The sequence below is a fragment of the Elgaria multicarinata genome, chromosome 6 (assembly GCF_023053635.1).
Source record: "Elgaria multicarinata webbii isolate HBS135686 ecotype San Diego chromosome 6, rElgMul1.1.pri, whole genome shotgun sequence".
Taxonomy (NCBI): domain Eukaryota; kingdom Metazoa; phylum Chordata; class Lepidosauria; order Squamata; family Anguidae; genus Elgaria; species Elgaria multicarinata.
Window position 1 is genome coordinate 76,260,796 of NC_086176.1, and position 23,123 is coordinate 76,283,918.

Here is a 23,123-nt window from a genome sequence, read left to right on the forward strand (position 1 = left end):
TGAACACCACCAGCCCCAACTGTAATGACAAGAACAGCAATAGTAGAGGATTGGGACTCTTTAATAGCACAAGCCTGTATTTGTAAGCCGCTTCTGGGGCTTTTTAGAACATTTCTTCATATAGCAGTTCTCATATTTGCAGGTGAGTTTGGAAACTCATGTACCAGCAGCATTCTTTGCCTGAGAAGAATTATTTCCACATGGGGCTGCTTTGCCTTCCATTTAATTCAAACTTGTGTTGGAACGGGAATCTCCCTGCCTCTGATAGATTGCTATGTCCTTCTTTGGAATGATGCTAATCCCTTCACTGCTTGCCAGTTAACTTTATACCTTGTACATGGAGGATTATTTTCAACACACACAAATGTTTTGCTTGTTGCAATACATGTTGCCCTGAATTATTCTTAACAGCTGCCCTGCCTGCCTTCTTTAAACCCTTCATTCCAGCACTACAAGGTAGGCAAGGCTTTGAGGCTTCTCGGATCAGCTGTTTGTTGACCCTTTGTGGCTTTCACGATACAATAAGCAAGCAACGATTCTTTTCTGCAGACAATTGTAAATTACCGGCCCCTGGGCTGTGAAACGCTTTCCTCGAGGTCAGGGTAGTTTTCAATGCAGGGGAAAGGCAGAAGAAGAGATTGCATTGCTCTGCCTGTGTTACACCTACTGTATAGAGGGGGGAAATAGACGCACCAGCGCCACGCATGCGCACCGGGGTTGTTTTTCACAAAGCTGCACTTAAAGTGAGCTGGCAGCAGCCGAGCACTCGTCTTTGTAAGGAGACCACAGAGCTGGAAAGCAGCTGTGAGCAGCATCTAGCGTCGCTACTTTTTAAGCAATCCCGATGAAGTGCTCGTAAGAGAAGCCGCTGATCCTGCCCGCAACCTTTTCGCAGGGCAAAGAAAATTGATCAGCGTCAAGTGAAGATCACATTTTTATATGAGATCTTGACTTTTTCTTCCCTTCCCCTTTTTTTCTTACAGTATATTTTTATAGACTTTGTTACTAAGAAAAAAAAATCAACATGGTGCTGGGGAAGGTGAAGAGTTTGACAATAAGCTTTGACTGTCTTAATGACAGCAATGTCCCCGTCTATTCTAGCGGGGATACAGTCTCAGGAAGGGTAAATTTAGAAGTGACTGGGGAAATTAAAGTCAAATCGCTTAAAATCCATGCAAGAGGACATGCAAAAGTACGCTGGACTGAATCTAGAAATGCTGGATCCAACACTGCCTACACACAAAATTACACTGAAGAAGTAGAATATTTCAACCACAAGGATATCTTAATTGGGCATGAAAGAGGTAAGTCTGGATTTTAATGAAATATTCTAACATAACGTTCGCAGTTTTCTATTTCAAAAGGCAATTTCTCTCAATTGGTGCAGTCGGCTATGCGAGCCCAAGCATGATTACTCAGAAGTAAGCCCCACTGAGTGCAATGGAACTTACTCCCCAATTAGTTAGCATTGCAAGCCTTGGATGTATAGCTATTTGAGCCCACTAAGTGTATATATAATTGTAGGGACTGAACCCCCAATAGATCATGGTGCATCTGCAAAATGCTTCCAGACAAGACTTTTCTTCCAACTCTATCTGCGCTTTCAATAGAGACCCTTTCATCGATACCTGCAGTTTATAAGGGGTTGGATTTTTTTAAGGAATTGATTTTTTTTGGGGGGGGGGTGCATCTCCCTACCAAAAATAAAACAGAATACCAAAGAACCAGTTTATAGACTTCGAGCTGATAGGTGATGTCTTCAGGATGGAGAAAAGCAGAGAAAGGGTTCCCTGCGGTTTATTTTGACACTTGCTTTCAGCACCCCACGTGTAGGTGCACATTCCCTTTTACTTAAGCTCGGGAAAGTTAGAAAATTAGCCCTCTTATTCTGTAATGCTTCTTTCAATGAGGCGGGTGTAAAGCTGTGTCTGGGGTGGGTGGGGAGGACCCCACTTAGATGAATCAATTTTCGAATTGGAGCATCATTTCTAAGTTGGGCAGTTCTGCAGCCAATGCAATCTCCTATGTCAATGCAAAGAATTCTGCGAATGGAGAGTAATTTTGGTTAGGAAAATGGGGATAAACCTTGTTAAGGGATAAAATGGGTTTTAGATTGTTAATCCATTGTTTCGAATGGTACCAATGTGGAAGTATAGGGGAGTCTAAGGTTGTTTTTCTGAAGTTTCCACCCTTTGTTAGAAGCGGTTCAATCCTGTTTGGGACCAGTACTGAAGAGAAGGGAGGGGGTGCTCCTTCTCCTCACAGCAGATTGGTTACACGCGTCAGGTGGTGGCGATGACTTAATTCCTAGCACAAGAAAATGTTAAAACTGGTTATGTAATTTTGGCTTGCTCTTTTATATATAGATAGATTACATGCAATAGACTTACTGCAGATTCGGGGAGAAGGTTATAGGAGCGTCCAGCCTCTTTGATTATTATTTTCAATCAAGGAAGTTGCACAGTATATTCCATTGCTTCCAAAGCAAGTATCTTTATTTATTTATTTGTTGCAAGAAATCGGTGTAAAGGTGGAAGGTAAAACTTGCATTACGACACTACCTAAGAGTAAAACATATATTTAAACAATAATAATAATCATCAGCTCCTGCGTAAAGCGCAAACCATTCTCGTATTTCCCCTCTTAAAGCTGCTTTCGAGTGACTGAAACGACGGGGGGGGGAGGGGACAACCACCCACCAACCAACCCCACATCGAGTTTTGGAGAAATCGATGGGGCTACAAGCGGAAGAAATCGTTCCGTGCCTTTTCAGAAGGCAAAAAGGAGTTGTTTGCACCTGTTAATGTTGCACCCAGACTCGCTTGTGTGTCTATATTTGGAAGGAACAAAGGGCAAGAGGGTGACCTGCGGCTTTGGGCAAGCCCGGGTCGTGCGACTTTGGCTAAGCTTTCCCGTCTGTGAAGTCGCTGGACTCATTCATCCTTCACCGTGCCACTACAGTCAGCGACTGCTTCGCTTGACTGTAAGCACCCCCCTCTTCCCCATGCCAAGTCAAGCAGACAGAGGAGTTTCAATGACTTAGCTGGGCAGGCAGCAACCCCTCAGCCTAGCATGCTCAGAGAAGCCCCGCCCAGCGCTCCCGCGGTCATTGGCCCGGTGGGGTTTGTTAGCCTGTTGCTAAGGCAATGCCAGGCCTTGATTGGGAGGTGGGTGAGCAGAGAGGGAGGGGGAGAGATTAAGAGGCAGGGTTTTCGGTCTTAGAGACCTTCCGTACTCTGCAAGGCGAGCAGCGTGCTACCGCCGCCCGAGCCTGCTTCCTACGTGTCTCCCGTGGCGGACGCCCCTTTGTCCCTATTTAGAGGGGACCGTGCAAGGCTGGCTGCTTTGAGGCGTGGAGTCGCATACGCGCGATCCCGCCGGCTCGAGCCACGTTGGGCAGCAAAGGCCTGATCCCGCACCCACCGTTGCACCTTGCGAGGCAGTTCGGGGTTCTGCGATGCCCTCCCATATCTGTTCCGAAACTAGTTGCAACCAGTTTGGGAATCCGGAGCTGATTGTGCCCAGATCTATAAAGTACATACGCACACCCCCAAGCTGTCCGATCTTTATGTGATCCTTCTCTGGAAGCGGAATGGGACCTACTTTTTAGTAAGCGTGCATAGGATTGCAGTCAATACCTCTGCTCAGCCGCTTACTGGCGCGCCTTCGTAGTTATGGCTGCTTGCAAATGGAGCCGATTTCACATGTGGACTCCATCCGCGTGGGGCTGGAATAAGAGATGTACATGTGCACACCGTCACGTACGACGGAAGGGCCCCGATCCGGTCGCACATCTGCAGTATCTTGATTAATACCAGAAACGGAGTCGTGCTTTCGCTTATGGCAAAGCTGGACGTCATCTCACGAGAAAGCCCTGCCCCGCTGGATGCTCTTGTCATTCGAAGCGTCTCTTGGCTTAGTGCCTGCACCCCAGAACGCACAGCCGATCTGAAGAAAAAAATAATTTTAATTGCTAGGACCGGGCTGCCCCTAGGAATTCGCAGGTGCCCAGATCCACTTCTGTGTTCCCTTGCAGATATAAAAGGGGAGAAGAGTCTCTTTTAAGACACCCCCCTCCATCCCGGCTTATTGCAAAACTTTGCCCTGCAACACTAAGCAGCGAGCTTTCCCTTCCTTTTCCAGCAAGGAGATATGCGGGGTGGGGGCCCGGATTCCCCCATCCTGCTTAAATTGCTTTCTCCAGCTTCAGTAGAGCAGCTGCCGGCCAGAAGGCTCCTTAGCCACGCGCTAGGACGACGTGTAGCTTTGCAAAAGCGAGCCTCGCTCCTTTCCTGACCCATCTTCGCTTCTACCCTCCCTTTCTGTTAATTTATTTTGTAATTAGATGTAACGGTGGCGAAAGTCGGGTGCCTTTTGTCACGTTTGCACTGAGCAGCTGAAAGGGAACTACCGCGAGCTGGCATGCCAGCATTGGAGACCGGAAGCCAAAGGAGATAGGAGCGGCCGCCGCCTCCCCTCAGTTTCCCCCATTACGCCTACGACTAGCAGGTTCGGTTGAGGGGCGGAGCCCGCTGAGCAAATACGCTGGCTGGGGCGTGCGATGTATACTGTATGCATATGAGCGGCTGGCTGGAACTCTGCTCGCACCGGTTTAGGCCGGTCCTCTCCTGCTCGAGTCTAGTCTGTGATTGACAGCTCAGCAGTTGTTTACCACAGCTTGGAGGCGGCGGCGGCTGCTGCTGCTGCTCCTCTTCTTTGCTGGGGCTGAAGGGAAACTGCTGAGCTGGCAGAAAGAAAGGGAAGGAGAACGAGGGAAAGACGGGGAAGGTGTTTGGCTGTTTTTTTAAAAAAACCTGAACAAAATCCTCGCGTGAAGTAAAGTTTTAAAACATTAAAAAGCTACACACACGCACAGGCGTTTGCTCTTTTAAAAATGTGTTTTAATAATAATAATAATATTCTGACAATGATACCCAAATTTAATCTACCTCACAGTCAGATGGAGCTCATTTTGGATGTGTCTTGCCTGCAATGTGATTTATTAAACCTTATATCCTGTGAGAAAGGAGGCTGTGGGTAGGCAAAACGGGCAGCCCTTTTCATGACTGAGGGCTCCCTCCGCTAAAACGTGTGACCTTCCTTGCCCATATAATTCAAGGGCATGAGTAAGAAATGTGTATTTCTTTGTATCTCCGACTAGTCGTGTATTAATGTTCCATTTTATTCCTTGCCACGACCTTTTGAATATTTTCAGCTTCCATCCCCACGTTTTAAGGAATACATTCTAGTTTTATAGGAATTTTGGACCAAGCCTTCTAGGATATCAAAGGTGGCTAGTATACGTGGGTGCTGCTGGGGCACCAGGATTCACAATAGGTGATGGAGTCCATAGTAGGCACAGCCGGTAGTCTCTTGAATTTATTCTGCTAGGAAACCAAGAGCATGCCTGCAAAGTGGGGGGAGGGAGTTTTCTGGCCCATTCCTAAACCCAGAAGCTCTCCTTTGAATCCCCATTTTCCTGCTCCAGCAAAAGCCCATTCCTCAGAAAAGGTTAACTGAGGCCAGTAAATAGACCAGGCCTCCCCCGTTTGGTTATTTAAGATAACAAAGGAATTATTAGGACAAGGAAGGACACTCTTCGAAACATACCTTAGGATCCTCCTTCCTCTATCTCAACTAGTGAGGGTCAATTAAAAAAAAACCATTTGAAATCTTTCCATATATTTATTATTTATTTATTTATTTATTACATTTCTATACCGCCCAATAGCCGGAGCTCTCTGGGCGGTTCACAAAAATTAAAAACATTCAAAGTATAAAACAACAGTATAAAACCATAATATAAAATACAATATAAAAGCTCAACCAGATAAAAACAGCAGCAATGCAAAATTAATATATTGTATAGAATATAGCAATTTGTGACAATGTTAGATACTTTCACTGTGTCCTTAAAAGGTCAAGGAAGTTTTATTTTTGAATGTGTGTCCTGAAGCACGCCATCTGAAATACCTTATGTGAAAGTTTTAATGGGGCATATACTAACTTAATAGGTTGCATAGTATTAGATTAGTATTATTTTTGAATACTGCTCCTAAGCAAACAATAAGAATCCAGTTTGGTTTTCTCTCCATTAATATACTGTAGCAGGCACATACATATTAGGTTATTTGAGATATTTCTTTAAAATATTTTTAAAGGTAACTCTATAGAAATAATACAGTGTTGAGCCTATTTTAAGACCTAAATTTAGACTGGAAAAGGCAACAGGAAGGAAGTTCTAGCAGGGATGAATACAACTGCTATTGAATTAAAGTACCTGCATAACTGAAAGATATATAAATAATTGTTTATATGACTCAAGTTAAAATTATTCTTGAGAAATAATCACAGACCACTTACTGGAATAAGAGGACATGTGGTCAATGGGCCTACACAAGTGAAAGTGTGTTATGGAGTTTTGCCCCTCCTCTTTAGTAATGCCTCTGTTAAATCCATTCAGTGCAAGACATCCTGTATAATATATTATAATATGTGTGCAATGTTACAGGTGGAATAGCATATTGGGTTTTTCCCTCCTAGATGATGATAATTCCGAAGAAGGCCTCCACATCATTCATTCAGGACGGCATGAATATGCATTCAGCTTTGAGCTTCCACAGACGTAAGTATACTTGGGCCGTGTGATGAGGCTGTCAGGGAGCATATTGGCAACAAATCTGTAGAAAGACAGCTCTTATGGAGATAGGGCAGGGAGAAGAAGAAACCCTTTTCAATGGTCACAGGGATTGCACTTGAACATGCTACAAGGACACTGTCCTAATAAAGTATTTGGAGGTTGCTTTGAGTCAGAGTGGCAAAATCATGACAAATCAGACCTACTATTGCCTTCCTGTCAATAATTCCATTTTAAAACCTGTTGCACATCCAGTATATTTGACTTTCTCCGCCCATGACCTATTTCCCTTGTTACAAGTGGGCTATAGGACTGCTCATTAGGCCTTTTATAGCTGCTGGTATGACTTCCTGTTGAATTAAAGGCGTTCAAAGCTGTATAGCTGGTTACTTCAATTGAACTTGTTGAAACACATCAACATTGGATACAATAAGTACTAGGGACACGTTTAATGACAGCAATGCCTCTACGTGTGTAAGATAAAGATTACACGAAGAAGGCAGATGAATGGGAGAAGAAGAAAGTTGGAAGGTGTGGACATCCTTCATTTTTAAAAACATCACCTTGATTCATACTCTAAAAATAGGAAATCATAAGGTAGCTCGGAAAATATGTTGATTCATATACACGAAGAAAATGAGAGAATGGGGGAGAGAGATACAGAGACAGAGAGAGTTTAAACATGAGGTTAATTGAAACATATGAAAAATATATAATGAGGGATAGAAAGTGCCTGGAGCAAACTAGGGAGGACAGAAGTGGAAGAGGAGACTTCGTAAAGAAAGTTGCACATAATAACCAAGATAAGAAAATATTGCTACAATATGATGCAGGCACTGCTTCAATATTGGACATTTAAAGCTTATTCTAAGTGTCTGCAGTTTTCTGTCCTCTAGAATTTGCAGGTGCTTGGCAATGTGATGGAATTTACACTTGCTCCAGCTACAACATTGTTATTTTTGCAAACTCTTTTTATTGAGTTTGTTCAAAGAAATAAATGGTTAAATGTCTTCGCAAGAAGCATCCGGAGAAAAATTTTCAGCTAAAACTCTACTTATGCAGTGCAACCTGTAGAAATGTACTCTTGAAACTAAGATGAAAAAACATTAAAAAGGTTGGATAACCTTGTAAGTTACATATCTAGCATGGGAATAATGCTCAGCTATCAAAGCCATCAGCTCAGTATGAACATGTTTCTTAGAAGCATAAATCAGAGTTTAAACTGTTGGCTGAAAGCAATTGTTCTGTTATGTATAGAACTACTAAGTCCTTACCATTTTAATTCTAATATTCTAGGTGCATTCATAATACCAAGGAATATAAAGACCTCATTCTGGGTTAAGCAGAACTCCTGTTTGTCTTCAGTAAAATACATGAGTATAGAAAAGGCTGTTCTTTTTTCTAATGTTCATGAAAGGCAGCTTTATTTAAGAGAACCGAGTTAGAGGAAATAATTTTGTATATCTAAACTCCTTTCCTATGTGTACAAGAGGACATCCTTTTAATTATTACACTACAGAAATTGAAAGAGCATCATCTACAGACATTGACTCTGATGGTGAAAATATTTATGAACAGTCTTCTTAAATTTTGGGCCCTTTTGGAAGTCAGCTGTTTCAAAGCAATTTGTTAACCTTATTTTAATATTTCATGTTTTCCTTATTCCCTAGATATAAAAAGTGACTTCTTGTAAGATTAAAGAATCACTTGTCCTGATCCTCAATGTGGTCTAGCTGGAGAACTTGAATTTAAATCTGTTTAGTTCCCATCCAATTCAATGGGACTAAATGCTGAAAGTCCAAGTTTTTTCAGTTTAACTGGGTTGTGGCTTGGGTTAGTGTATCCTTGTAGCATATTACAGTGCAATTCTAGCACAAAGATGGTCATATTCTGTAGACCTATTGAGCAATTAACTACAGAGATATTTCTCCCAAACTAATTGAACATGAAAATCCTACAAAATTATCCTTAATTACATAGTATGATGCATTAACAGTACAGTACAACTTAATAATTATTACCTGGATTGAGTGTATACTTAAGTTAAGCAACAAAAGAGATACAGGCTTATTTAGTTTTGACCTTTGTGTCCTGAACAGACCACTTGCTACCTCATTTGAAGGCAGACATGGCAGTGTGCGCTATTGGGTGAAAGCAGAATTGCACAGGCCTTGGCTTCTACCAGTAAAATTAAAGAAGGAATTTACAGTCTTTGAACATATAGATATCAACACTCCTTCATTACTGGTAAGAATTGACAGAATTACTCATTCTTTGTTTCTGGCATTAAAAAAATAGCAATAAATGGTCACTGAAATATCAAAACATGTAACAATAATTAAGTAAAGTGAAATACTTAAAGTATTAGAATATAATGACCCAGCGACCAGTAAGTGGTAGCATATTTGTATAATAATTTAATTTAATCAAGTACTTTTTAAGCTGCTTTTTAATAATAAAAAACAGTAATGTATTTCAACTGTTCTAATAAAGATTAACTAACTTCTATATGGAACAGTTCTATTTCTGTAAGAAAGTTTAGCTTGAAAATTTTGCAGCTTGACAAAGCAATGTAAAACAATTGTACTGCAGTGCATTATTCATTATTATACTACTGATAATTTGCATATCAAGTGGGGAGAAATGATCATACTTCTGTATGTTATAATAAAATTTTATTTTGATAATGTATTAAAGATCTTATAAGATTTCAATCTGACCGAAAACCATTTATTCATTCTTGTTTTTTTAATTAAAATGAATATGTGAAAATAGAACATGTAAAGAAAAGTCCATTGAAACAGGGTTCTTTTGCTTATGGTTAAGATGTCATATTATCTTGAGGATATAGGACCTCATCAAAACCCACAAAATCAAAAGGAATATTTCTGTGATTTTTTGTGAGTTTTTGACAAGGTCCTTAATTTGCAATTAGTGTAAGACAACAACAGGAATATCATTATTTTGGGGTACTGTCCCAGCCCCATTGTCAAGGGGGATGATTTCATTGATTTTGATGGATATAGGCAGGGGAAGGGTTAAAGCAAGTTAGTATTCGATAATACAGACTACTTGGGACATCACTTCACACAATAAATGCTCACTGGGGACACACTAGATTAAATGCCTTGAGACTTTCAGGCTAAGGCTATGATTCTGCCTATTTGGACATAAGTCCCATTGAAATTTGGGAATGTATTTGAAGTCCAACTATACGATTTCCATCAAGCTTCATTTTAATTCAGTTTATGCTTAATACACTGAGTATAAAGCTATGATTCTAAGCACACTTGCTTAGATTATAAACCAAAAGGACATACTTATATAGGAACATACAAAGCTGCCTTATACTGAGTCAGACCATTGGTCCATCTAGCCCAATATTGTTGACACTGGCTGGCAGCAGCTCTCCAGGGTTTTAGGCAGGAGCTTTTCCAGCCCTACCTGGAGTTGCCATGGATTGAACTTGGGACCTTCTGCATACAAAGCATGTGCTCTGCCACTGAGCTACGGTCTTTCCCCATTAAACTTCCACCACTTAACACCATGATCCAAAATTCGTTGATTTGAAAGCAATTTCCACTTGTCACAATATGATTATTCCCAAATTTGGGCTTGTCTTGCAACCACGCAGCCCAATTGTATGTATGTTTACCTGGAAAGAAGGCTTGCTGAGTTTAGTAAGGCTTATTCCCAGGTGCACATTGCATTACAGTCTGAGACTAAATCAGAGTGAACACAGTGGAACTTACTTCTGAGTAAGTATTCATAGAATTGAGCAGGAAGTTTGGAGCATAAATCTGGGGCTTAAAACCAAGAATGTCAGCCTTGGCTATAAATTGTAATCTGTTGCAATTGTTTCTTAGTAAGACTGTAGTAAACATACATATTCGGAAGCAAATCTCATTGAAATCAATGGGATTTATGTCAAAGGAAACATGGTTAGAGTCATGGTGGAGTAGGTTTGAGCTGTTATCCCTGTCCAGAGGATCAACATAGGAAACTGCCTTAATGTGAATCAGACCATTTATTCATCTAGATTAGTATCATCTGTACAGACTGGTAGCGGCTCTCCAGGGTTTCAGACATGAATCTTTCCCATCCCTACTTGAAGAAATGCCAGACATTGAACGTGGGCCCTTTTGTATGGAAAGCATGTGCGCTATCACTGAGCTTTGGCCCTTCCCCGTGAATGAAAGAAGACTGATTTGATGTGAGGACTGCAGAGAAAGCTGATAATTTGCCCTATATGATAGTGTCCTCTTTTGGATTAATGTTGAAGGAAACTTAATATAAAGTTTGCCCACTGTGCTCATAAAAATAGTTTGCACTCACTGGCATGTTGACATAATGGCCAAACAGATGGCATTTTTGCCAAAACATGCACTGATCGCTAGTAGTCCATATGTACTAGCAAGATCAGCAAGGGGGAGAACAACCAGCATAGGTCCAAACCCCCATGATAACTGATACTGCTTTTATAAGGTTCTTCCTGTTTTATAGCTGGGTTTCTAGTTACCTTCTAGTTACTTTCTGGAAGCAACCTTACAAAGTTTGTAGAGCTGTATAATTTCCACTGATCTAAAAATGTAATTGTGAATATATTTCTTCTGTTTTTCTTTCAGTCACCCCAAGCAGGCACAAAAGAAAAGACTCTCTGTTGCTGGTTTTGTACCTCAGGCCCAATATCCTTAAGTGCCAAAATTGAGAGGAAGGGCTACACCCCAGGTATGTAACATGACATCTAATGGGAGTGGGCTTTTCTTTTTTCTTTTTCTTTTTAGTTAGTAATATAAGATAGTCATGTGCACTTTCTGGGTTAAGCAAAACAGAATGTTCTGACTACCAGTTGATTGATATGTTAATATTATATCTGCATCTGTATTGTCTAGCTACATTAATATAAGGGCTATACATACAGCGCAGTACAGAACCCTTGTAAGCTTTCCCATTGATTTGAATAGGATGAAGCTTACACATAGATCCATAGTCTTGTGTTGATCTTGTTCCCATTGAAACTGTTTGTTATTCTCATCTTTGCCCAAATTAGTAAGACAAATATTACCAATTGTAGTAATGTTTGAATTGTGGGAGGTATTGTCTTGTTTCCATCTAATGCGCATGTTCCCTGTTTCGTTTAAGGTGAATCAATCCAGATCTTTGCGGAGATTGAGAACTGCTCTTCCCGGATGGTGGTGCCAAAAGCTGCCATTTATCAAACACAGGCATTCTATGCCAAAGGGAAAATGAAGGAAGTAAAGCAGCTTGTTGCCAACTTGCGTGGGGAGTCCCTGTCATCGGGGAAGACAGAAACCTGGAATGGCAAACAGTTAAAAATTCCACCCGTCTCCCCCTCCATCCTTGACTGTAGTATAATCCGTGTGGAATATTCTCTAATGGTAGGAACTTAGTCTAGCTTTTTGAAATTTAACACACCATTACTAATTTTCTTGGTGGGTTTATAGGGATTTTTATTCAACTTTTAATCATTTCTTGTTGGTTATTTTCTAGGTATATGTGGATATTCCAGGTGCAATGGACTTGTTTCTTAATTTACCACTTGTCATCGGTACTATTCCTTTACACCCATTTGGCAGCAGAACATCAAGTGTGAGCAGTCAGTGTAGCATGAATATGAACTGGCTTGGCCTGACTCTGCCTGAAAGACCAGAAGGTAATTTGACCACACAGATTCCATTTTGTTCAGTGATTTCTCTGTTGGCCCATTATTCTATTAGTATCTTATCAATACAACCCTATATAACCTTGTTGCACAAACAGTAGTATCTCCAGTAGGGCACTTCACAGTATCATTCCAACTGAGAAGGGATATAGGCCTGTTCTCCCTTGAAAAAAAAGGATTAAATAGGATTAGGCTCCCCCTAAATCTGTTGAATTGTGCAGATATAGAATAGGTCTGCAAACAGTTGACAGATATCCAAGAGTATCTACCCAGGTTCTTCATTGACTTGCTTCATCTGTAGTCCCCAAGGCTTGTTGTGGATAAAACCTTCATACCTTGAATTATTTTCTCACTTACGGTTTTTCCTCATCTAGAACTAGAGAGGTGACCATGTCTGCAGTTAGCTTCCTCCCTTAAGAGCCCTGAAAAATAATATAGGTGCAAGTGGATGTTCCATGACGAAGCATGGTGGTAAACTTGTTTTAGAGCCAAGTCATAAGTTAGCAAAACTGTCCAATACAATTAAAACTAAAATACCAGCAGTTGAGCCTTTCTTATATCTACCTTGTGCAAATTACAATAACTAGAGTTTAATATATTTGTCATATTATATATCTTGACATGCATAAGAACATTGTTCGAACTGCGTGTACTTTTGCCTTCAGCACCTCCTAGCTATGCAGAAGTGGTCACCGAGGAGCAAAGACAGTCCAGCCTAGCACCTGTAGCTGCTTGTGATGACTTTGAAAGAGCACTTCAAGGACCATTATTCGCCTACATCCAAGAGTTCCGATTCCTACCACCTCCACTTTATTCTGAGGTAAGGTTAAAATGCATAGTTAAGCCTTTGCATTCTATTTTAAATAGAGTATATTTGCAGTTGCTGTCCCAGAACATTCCACAACCAACTGATGGTTCTATATGTCATCCTAGTTGGTCTTGCTCTACCTAGTAGGACTTTGCCACTACATAAGAGTTCAGATAGTGGTTTACTTTGGGCTCTTGCAAATCACTATTTTATCACTATCACTTTTTTAGCTGACTAGCTCTTTCAGATTTTCCATTACTAGATTAACATCTTTTCAACTATCACCTATTATGGTGCATCCTTATATAGCAATATCCGAGTCATTATTTTATATTTGGAAGAAGAATTTTTAAAGAGAAAAAATAATTCATTACATTTTGTAATTCAGCAGTTAATTAGCTTGGGCTGCAACCCTAATCATACTCGTGTAGAAATAATTGAAATCAATAATTGAAATCAAATCAAGATTGGGTTGTTCTTGATTTTAGTTAGCAGAAGTCTTCCTGTCACAGTAGTACTAGTAAATTAAAGCTTTAAATACTTGACCATTTTTTGACAATGTATGATCAGGATTTTGTTTTTACTGGTTAAATGCACAACTCTTACTCATTCTTTGTTTACTATAGTTTGCCTCTCCAATATTATGACTTTGTGGGGAGAGGATGTATGTGGGATTTTTTTCGCACACAGAACTGGCATCCCAATCCTACATATAGGTGACTGCAACTGTGCACAGAGTGATTGAGGAATCCCATGTAATATTATGTTGCTCATGATTCTCTAGATTAAGCTCATATGATGGTTGCCAATAAGACAGCTGATATGCAGAATAAGGCACTTGAGCTTTCTCAGCCACCTTTTTGGCAGTTCTATATAATGTAAATTAGCAAGACCCATTAACTGGGAACATGTTCAAGAAATGCACATTAATGAAAACAAATTTGCAAAAATAGGAATTCCGAATGTTTTCAAGTAAAATGATTGTTTGTATTATTCATCTTTCATTTCCTTTTGTTGCTTTAGAAAAGTGTTGCTTTACTCAATGAAAGCATTAACCCCTTCTTGTTTTTCAACCTCTTTCTCTTAGATTGACCCAAACCCAGATCAGCCCTCAGATGACAGGCCAACCTGTCCCTCTCGCTGAAGGAATGCTTCCTAAGAAAAGTTGACCTGGGTCTGAATTGTATTTTCACCGTGTTGAAGATAAAGGCGTTCCACGGAGACACACTTTAAAAGGAAGTTGTTGCCTAAAAGAAAAGGTGAAATAAAGAAACAACCTGTGATTATGCTTTTGAAGTCTACAGCAAACATCATAGGACTGCTCTCCATGCTTGAAGACCTGAGCTTTCCCTCCCTGTTGTATACTGGCACATTCTAAGAGCAGCCTTAATAGCCTACACTCGTGTGTCAAAACACTCACCGTGTTGCAAGAGGGATGAATTCCTCTTTTGATTTGAAAATTTGCACATGCTCAATGCTTTCGTTGTGCGGTTCAGTGTCACTACAGCTTTTTCTCATTTATGTTGGACTGTTGTTAACCCCTTTAACTTGTTTGTGGTCCGCACAACAAGGAGCGAAAGAAAGCTTTGAAAACTTTATGATGACAAATGCACTGACTTTTTTATTGTTAGAAAAAACAAACAAACTATATAGTCTGGACTTTTCCTGCATATGCACATGCTCAGAATTGTCCCAATAAGACTGATCCGTGTATCACCTCTTCAGCTTGGATCCTGTTGTGGATTTATTACAAACATCAAATGCCTTCAAGCCAATCCTTGCGGTATGTTTTGCAGCCTACTGTAGTAGACAAGCAACAGATATGTGAGGCAAAAAAATAACAGAAGGAAATTAATAGGAGTCTTTGTCAAGATTGTATACCTTCTTGATTCCTTTTTAAGAATTTGTTGCCTTTCTACTATTACCGCAAAGAAGAATTTTGTTACAGACTGCCTAAAATCACTTAATCTCAGGTGAACTCATCACTTGCCAAAATGTTGAAATGCTATTTGTGTTTATGTTGCACTGTTGAGTTTTTTTCCTCTTCCTGTTTTTGTTACTTTGTTTTATTTGGAAAGGGTAGTTTGGAAAAGGGACATGCACAAATGAACACATCCTCATTTCTTATTATCTTTATGGCACATGAGACATAATTCATAAGACTTGGTCAAATTATGATGTTTTTTGAAGAGCCACAGGAGGTAGCACCCAACATATATCAGCCAAGAGTTACTGGAGAAAAGTTGTGTATGATTCTTATAGTGACTTGCATAGTGATTTCTCAGCCAGTGGGGTAGGTAGGGAAAATGAATATATTTTTATACATAGTTATCTCATGATGACAGACTTGTGCAAAAAGATTTGTAGTGAACTTTTTGTTGGGGATAAGAGAAGGTCTTCTCTCAAACAGACAATATATCTTAAATAAGAAGAGAGTCACTTCTTAGAAAATATTTCCCAACAAGAGCCACTCAGATTACGTTCTCTGAAGAATTATAGTGACTCAGAATAGCCATAAGTAACTGGCAGGGGTTTACTTTGATTTCAAAATTCAGAGTGGGGGTTCAGCACAGAATACAAGGAGTCAGCTGTTAGATGATGGACGTTGGGGGCTCTTGACACAAACGCTAGCACTTCGGCATTAAAGATATACACTCACGCACAACTGTCCTCTTCAGAAATAAACTTGTGACTGGTGGGGTTTTTTTTACCAAAAGCAGCCTTCCTGAAGTTCAAGGTGACAGTGGTATGGCTCTCGTGTTACTTAACCCCACGCTTTATAACCACCAGATTGGTTTAAAGGTTGCTTTCTCTGGGGTGAAGCTCCACGGGTTCAAATGTCTCTTGCTGTTGAGGCTTCATAACAAACAGGACAGGCTTTTCAATAAGTGGCCTTTAATAAAACATGGACAACAATTCATGTTTGAACAATAACAGGGTGAAAAATAAACAGTATATAAATGAGTCACGTTTTAAGTGATTCACTTAAAAGAGTTTGGCCTTCAGCAAGCAAACTTCATATACTGGATAATAAGGAAACAGAGTGATGGAATTACTTTTCTTTTTTTAAACTTGCTAAGCGATTTTGTGAATGTCCCTCTTCCACAGAAGGTAAAACAATATTTTAATGGGATAGTGGCATAAAAGGGCATTTGGTGGTTTTCTTTTTGTTTTCCTTTGCTGTTTTTGTTTCAACTAACTAGGGAACAATTGCTGTTATGCATAGCATTACATTTATCACAGTACGATGAGACTTTCCATGATGCAGGATTGACCAATATTGTAGTAATTGGCATTGCATTGCATCAATTTTGTGATCAGGTTTAAAGTTGTAAACACTATTAAAATAAAGTTGTTTTTACAAAAAGAAATGTTACTCTTTTTGTGGCATTACTGCTATTTTTGGTTTCATAAAATATTGGTCAATTTCTGGACATTGTAAAATATGAGGTTCAGAGCTGTAGTCCAGTATTCAAAATAATCTCCTAATTTTTTAAAAAAATGGGACAAAAATAAGTAAAATCCAAAATGTTAGAGAAACAAAGTGCAATATTTAATGTTTGCTTTATAGATTATATTCAATGGCTGTTTGTATTATGTTTTCTTTTTTCTTTTTTTAGTTTGGTGCTGAATATGTCCTTGTAGACTCTGTTTCAAGAAAACAATATGTGGAAAACAATTTAATTTTTCCTATTGCTCTTCCTTGTCGATAATAAACTTTTTTTTACAAAAATGATTTTTATTGAAATGAGTTTATATAAAGAAATATAACACAACAGATCAAGCCTGCATCAGGCATAGCACCTGCATTCAGAGGCAATGCCAGAGGGTGTAACAGAGCTCTGCCATCCCTATCTTCACAGATTGGTTGATACATAGAGCTTTTCTACACACGGCATTGATTGTACTCTTGTTATTCCCTACTCAGAATTGTTTAGGTGTTCTTTAGGTGACATCAAGAGCCTCCACTTTCACTTCTGTGTCTAACCAGCACTTTCAGCGAGGTTTTATTTTTGTTTTTTTAGAGCAGGGAAAATGCGGCTGCTCATTAAGGAAGGCCTTCCTGGAATAATGACATTTTCAGGAGGCACCGAAAGGAATACAAAGTTGGCACCTGCCTGACCTCCAGAGGCAGGGAATTCCATAGGGGGGCTACCACACTGAACGCTCTTCCCCTGGTGGACTCCAATCAGAGGATGGATCTATGTGGAACCACCAGGAGCATGCCCTCCAATGACCTCAGTGACTGGGCAGGTTGATAGGGGAGAAGTAGTTTAGGGCTTTGTACACAAGTACAAGAACCTTAAACCTGGCCCAGTAGCGAACAGGCGCTATATCACGGTGCCATCTAGACCAGTGGTTCCCAAAGTGGGCGGTACTGCCCCCTTGGGGGTGGTGGGATTGCTTAGGGGGGCGTTAAGAGGCAAGGGGGTGGCAGGGGGTGCTCGAGGTGGTCTTTTCCGAGAAGCACTTCTCCAGAAGGTCTTAAAACCCAGGGATATTTTTATGGGAGAAGGTAGTTTGGTCCCAAGCCATATAGGGGAAGAATGCACACATGTATTAATACCATTTAAGAAGAGTCCTTTTAACAGTGAATTGAAATGTTTCAAAAGCACCAAAATGTTAATCATAGAATCATAGAATAGCAGAGTTGGAAGGGACCTACAAGGCCATCGAGTCCAACCCCCTGCTCAATGCAGGAATCCACCCTAAAGCATCCCTGACAGATGAAGAGACATACACTGCTTGGTCTGCCCTGCCCTGCCCTGCCGGCTGCAAAACACATTACTAAACGTGATTTAAGACTCATGTTAAGTGACTTTAAACCAGACATTGGGAAACTAGTATCACTTCATCAAGCCCATCCATCACATTAAGAATTTACAGAATAGTGAGGTACTCTACCGCCCAGAGAGCTTCAGCTATGGGGCGGTATATAAATGCAATAAATCAAATTAAATCAAACCTACCCTAGTTACTAAATGTGATATCTAATATACTTGCTAAATGACTATCAGACTTTGAAAAGATGATATCACTGGATCACGTTCACCAATTAAGTTTAATTGAATAAACTAAAAAAATGTAATTGGATTTTGAATAAATATTCAATTAATTGTTACTGTTTTGAATTTTATTGTCATTATTTTCCTTAGTGGGTCATTGAAAACTGCTATTCTGAATAATGACTTTTATAGTGTAGGGTAGGGGGCAGTGGGCATGAGTTTGTGGAACCAAGGGGGCGGTGACCTGAAAAAGTTTGGGAACCACTGATCTAGACCTTATGTAGCAGAAAAGCAGGAAAAGAAACATTCCTCAGGTAGTGCTCAGATTTCAGTTCTGCCACGAAAGTGAGAGTAGATGCAGCTGATTAACAGCCTTGGGTAGAAAAGCTCCTAGGCACTGCACTTGGCTCTTGTGGGGTATGGCCGTTTAATCTACACACCCTACTTGGTCAATCTCTGAGCATGCATTTGCTGATTGGGTGGAGTGAATGGGCTAGATGGGAATATGGGAGAGATGTTGAAGCCTACCAGTTCCCATAATGATCTATTGCTGTGCCTGTACATACACACTGGGGGTGGAGTGTGGGGGGGTGGCTTTGTGTGTCTCCTATGACTCCCCCTCCACATGGTTGTTGCACCCCAGTGCACCAGATTGAGCCGATAGTGTGAATGAGGGGGAAAATAAGACAAATGGAGCAACTTAACATGGAAGGTCACAGAAATAATACATTGGGGTGTGAGGTAGATAAAAGTCTAACTGCATATCAAGGCTGGAAAAAGAGGGGGCACCCAGATACCTGAATTCTTAAAATTAAAAAAATACTAATATTAAATTCATTTTTCCAAGTGCTGTTCCTTATCAGCCCACCCCATGCACAAAAGTGTGTGTGTTGGGGTGGGGGTTCAGTACAAAAGATATTAAGGTAGGAACTGTAAAAAGGGGAACTCCACAATGAGCAATGAGCGTTCTATGGGCTCATACACCAAGCAGGATATTGCACTATGAAAGCGATATGCAAGCAGTATATAAAAGGCAGGAGCCACACTACTGCTTTATAGTGGTATTAGTGCACTGCAGGATCTACACTACTGCTTTATAGTGCTACTGAAGTGCACTGACAACTGTTGGGGCCCATGACACATCTACACCAAGTAGGATATAACACTTTGAAAGTGGTATGAAAGCAGTATAAGGCATGTGTCAATGGGCCCCAACAGTTGTCAGTGCACTTCAACGCCACTATAAAGCAGTAGTGTGGCTCCTTCCTTTTATATATCGTTTTCATACCACTTTCATAGTGGAATATCTGTTTGGTGTAGATGAGCCCTATGTGTCAACATTTTGTTGCTGATTTTTATAATCTGTGTAAAAGTTGTCACCTGGAAACTTGAAAGATGTTTCTAGCATTGTTGCAAGGTGATGGCACAATCCCCATACTTTTTTAAAAATATAAATGTAACAGTTGCCAAACTAATGATCTCCATGATATTCATAAATTGTCCTAATATTTGGAAGGAAAGAAGGGGGGGTCTCCTCTTTAGATGCTGATAACTCAAATAAAAAAAATACTGGGGATTTTAAAAAAAATCCTAATGGTCAACCATTTGGTCTATAATCAGAGAGATTTTAAAATTAAAAATATTCTCAATCACCTACAAAAATGGTTGCTAAACACTATCCAGATGTGGATGTTACATAAAAGGCCATACATAGAATAGACCTAGGGGGCTGTCTATATGCCCTGTATACCCTGTGGTGGCTGCACAATGGCACTGCGCAGTTTATACAACGCAGCCGCCAACTCACACCCACCATGGGCTTTCCCTCCAAAATTGCACACTTATAAAGTCACTGACTTGCAGTGATTTTTTCATTTACTTGGAGGTCACCCCCCTTGCTCATCTGTCGGTAGTGACCTCACTTCGGATTGAGTCTGGGGGCATTCCAGGGGCAGATCAAGGCCCATGGTAGGTTGGGGGGGACGTGGGGAGGCCGGCAGAGGGCAGGGGGTGGGCTCATTGAGCTGAATGGCCACCAGCACTGCCTGGAAAGCCCGGGCTCCCTCCTGCCATAGGGATTTCCACTCCCGCTCCACAGCTGTGATGCCGCGGGCTTTTGAAGGAATGAGTGGCAAAGTGATGCCGTCAAGGCACACACACACACCCCTACTGAAATGAATGAGACAAGTTAGTCACCAACATCAGTGTCATTGATTTCAATGTATGAGTAAGTCTGGCTCCACCTCAAGGGTCCAGTATGTATCTGTTTTATCGCCAATTACAGCAAAGATTTTACAGGACATTAAAACGTAATTTTAATGTAATTAAAACGTACAGTTTTTATTTGCTCTGCTAGTGGAAAATAAAACAATATCTTCTTCTTTCATTCTGTTCCGTCCAGTAGATGGCTTGGATGTATTCAATGTATTCAAACTACCAAGTGCCTAATCATTCATATTGTACAAGTGTAGCAGTTGTTGCCATTTTGTAGCCTGATCCTATTGGTTTTTAGTGCAAGGCAGAGTAGTTAAAACTTGGACTGTGCATAGACACCCGCTCACCTGCGTCAAAGGCCAGTTTGGAGCTTCCACATCAGCCCCAATCCGCTTCAGCCTGAATCTAACCCGCTCCGCATCCAAAACCAAAGTGGAAGTCGGATGTCCGAATTATTTAGACATCTGAGAAGGACAGACAGGAGCATGGTAATGTTGTGTACATGACTGCTTTATGGACACCATTTCTGGAGGATTTTACGGAAATACACTAAAATGGTGACTGTTGAAGAGGCGCTTGTGATGGGTCAGATAAGGAACTGGAGTCTGGCTTGTCTCAACGGATGCATCCGGGGCGGGGGGAGCGGGAGCAGTCTAGATTAGGCCAAAGTGCTTCGAAGCACTTCAGCCGAAATCCAACCTGCTTCAGGCTGCTTCGTCCTGGATCTGACTCGCTCCAGATCTGGACCAATTTGAGCCAAACTGGCCTGCTTCAACTTGGAATTGGGATCTAAAGCAGTGCACAGCCCTAGTTAAAACCAGGTGCAAGAGCAGTTGTACCAACGGCATGCCATGAGTCATGAGGTTGCACTGGTGCTGCAAAATGTGCAGGAGTTTGGTACTCAGGGAAATATTCCATGCAGAAATACTTCACACCATTGGAGCGATTGAGAATGGTGTAATTATACCACTGAAGTTTCATCATGCCAAGTGTTGCACGTGAGAGTGGGTATGGTATTAGCAGCTCCACATGTATCCCTTCCCTCTTGCAGCAGTGCAACACTGCATCCATAAAAAAGCACACAAGAAACCCACATAGAGCATGGCCGACACAAGTCAATATGTTACACAAAAGCTGTGCTACATATCAATCATGGACCAGCACGATCTGGCATAGCTACTGGCCCTATTCAATTGCTACTTGACACTGGAATGTAATATTTCTTTATGTGGGAGGTTATCCTGGGAAATGTTTGCTTATCATAGAATCATAGAATAGCAGCGTTGGAAGGGGCCTAAAAAGGCCATCGAGTCCAACTCCCTGCTCAATGCAGGAATCTACCCTAAAGCATACCTGACAGATGGTTGTCCAGCTGCCTCTTGAATGCCTGTAGTGTGGGAGAGACCACAACCTCCCTAGGTAACTGATTCCATTGTCGTACTGCTCTAACAGTCAGGAAGTTTTGCCTGATGTCCAGCCGGAATCTGGCTTCCTGTAACTTGAGCCCGTTATTCCGTGTCCTGCACTCTGGGAGGATCGAGAAGAGATCCTGGCCCTCCTGTCTTATCAGATGAGAAGCGGTTTTGTTTTTAATCAATGCATTTCACTGGAAAAGAAGTTTGAACATGCCTTTTCTCCAAACACAGCCTTGTGATTTTAAAGTACGGAATCTTTGCCTTCATTTCCTGTTATCAGAACATCAATTAGTCATTACCAGGTGGTGACAGTAAAGGCACAAATAACATTACATGCATTCCATGGTGTGGAGGTGGGAATATATGGATCATTCTTCCATTCATGGTGACATCTCATGGATGATAGGCTTTTGTTTTCCCTGAACACAGAACTATATACACTGGTCTTCAAGAAAGACTGCTTAGAGACTGAAAGCTAGAACAGGTAGATCCTTGTTCTGAAAAAAAAACAAAAAACAAGGCAACTCTTACATCATCCATTTTAATTAAAAAAGAAAATGGGCATATTTGTTTTCTATGAAATAAACAAGAGGTACCCACACAGGGCCTTGCTAGACCTACCTGATAATCCGGTGGGGAGTAGGGGCGAGGCTGCGCTGCAGCTAGCGCGGGCCGTCGCCCATAGCTAGATGTAACATGCAACGGGGTAAGGGAAAGCCCCGTCGTGTCGGCCATTTTTTATCTTAAAAGGCTCATGTGCGCAGGAGCACACCAACGAAACGGTAAGTCTTTTTAAAATAAAATAAAATAAAGGGTTCTCTGCTTCTCCCTGCCCCCGATTTCCGACACACAATGTCTGATGCCCCCCGCCTGCCCGCTCGCCCGTCTGCCCCCCGCTTGCCATGTCCGCACCCTGCTCGTTCGCCCGCCCATCCCCGCTCGCCATGTCTGCCCCCACTTGCTCACCCGTCTGCCCCCCGCTCGCCATGTCCGCCCCCTGCTCGCTCGCCCACCCATCCCTGCTCACCATGTCCGCCCCCCCACTCGCTCGCCTGCCCATCCCCTGCTCACTTGCCCGCCCCCCCCGCTCACCATGTCCGATGCCCCCTCCCGTCCCCGATCTCCTTGCCCTGGCCCCGTTCTTCTTCTCCTCCCATCCGCCATGTTTGATGCCCCCCTGCCCGATCGCCCGCCCAATCGCCATGCCCGCCTGATCACCTGCCCGCCATGTCCGATGCCCCCTCCCCCACCGTCCGTGATCTCCCCACCCTAGCTCCGCTCTTCCCCCCCTCATCTCTCCCGCCAGGTCCGCTCTTTTCCCCCCAGCCCCCATCTCCCCCCCCTGGTGATTTTACCACCA

The 23,123-nt window shown here is 41.6% G+C and overlaps 1 protein-coding gene across 3 annotated transcripts; it reads left to right on the forward strand.

The window, feature by feature from the left end:
* Positions 1 to 784: 784 nt before the first annotated feature.
* Positions 785 to 16,861, forward strand: ARRDC3 (arrestin domain containing 3). 3 transcript variants are annotated; one of them, XM_063129614.1, is made up of 8 exons: positions 785 to 1,304; positions 6,544 to 6,625; positions 8,737 to 8,884; positions 11,263 to 11,365; positions 11,780 to 12,036; positions 12,149 to 12,311; positions 12,986 to 13,140; positions 14,216 to 16,861. In XM_063129614.1, the coding sequence occupies exons 1-8, from the start codon at positions 1,025 to 1,027 to the stop codon at positions 14,270 to 14,272; spliced, it is 1,245 nt and encodes a 414-aa protein (XP_062985684.1). In that variant the 5' UTR covers positions 785 to 1,024; the 3' UTR covers positions 14,273 to 16,861. The 3 variants fall into 3 exon arrangements, with proteins under 3 accessions (XP_062985684.1, XP_062985685.1, XP_062985686.1); XM_063129615.1 differs by lacking the exon at positions 14,216 to 16,861 and having other exon boundaries at positions 12,951 to 13,134; XM_063129616.1 differs by lacking the exons at positions 785 to 1,304; positions 8,737 to 8,884 and having other exon boundaries at positions 6,541 to 6,625.
* The last annotated feature ends 6,262 nt before the right edge of the window (positions 16,862 to 23,123 follow it).

Bases quoted from the DNA above. Each gene is read 5' to 3' on its own strand.
- ARRDC3 (XM_063129614.1), top strand. From the start codon at position 1,025: ATGGTGCTGGGGAAGGTGAAGAGTTTGACAATAAGCTTTGACTGTCTT. The intron at 11,366-11,779 runs GTATGTAACATG...GTTTCGTTTAAG, and splicing joins GAGGAAGGGCTACACCCCAG to GTGAATCAATCCAGATCTTT. The intron at 12,037-12,148 runs GTAGGAACTTAG...GTTATTTTCTAG, and splicing joins GTGTGGAATATTCTCTAATG to GTATATGTGGATATTCCAGG.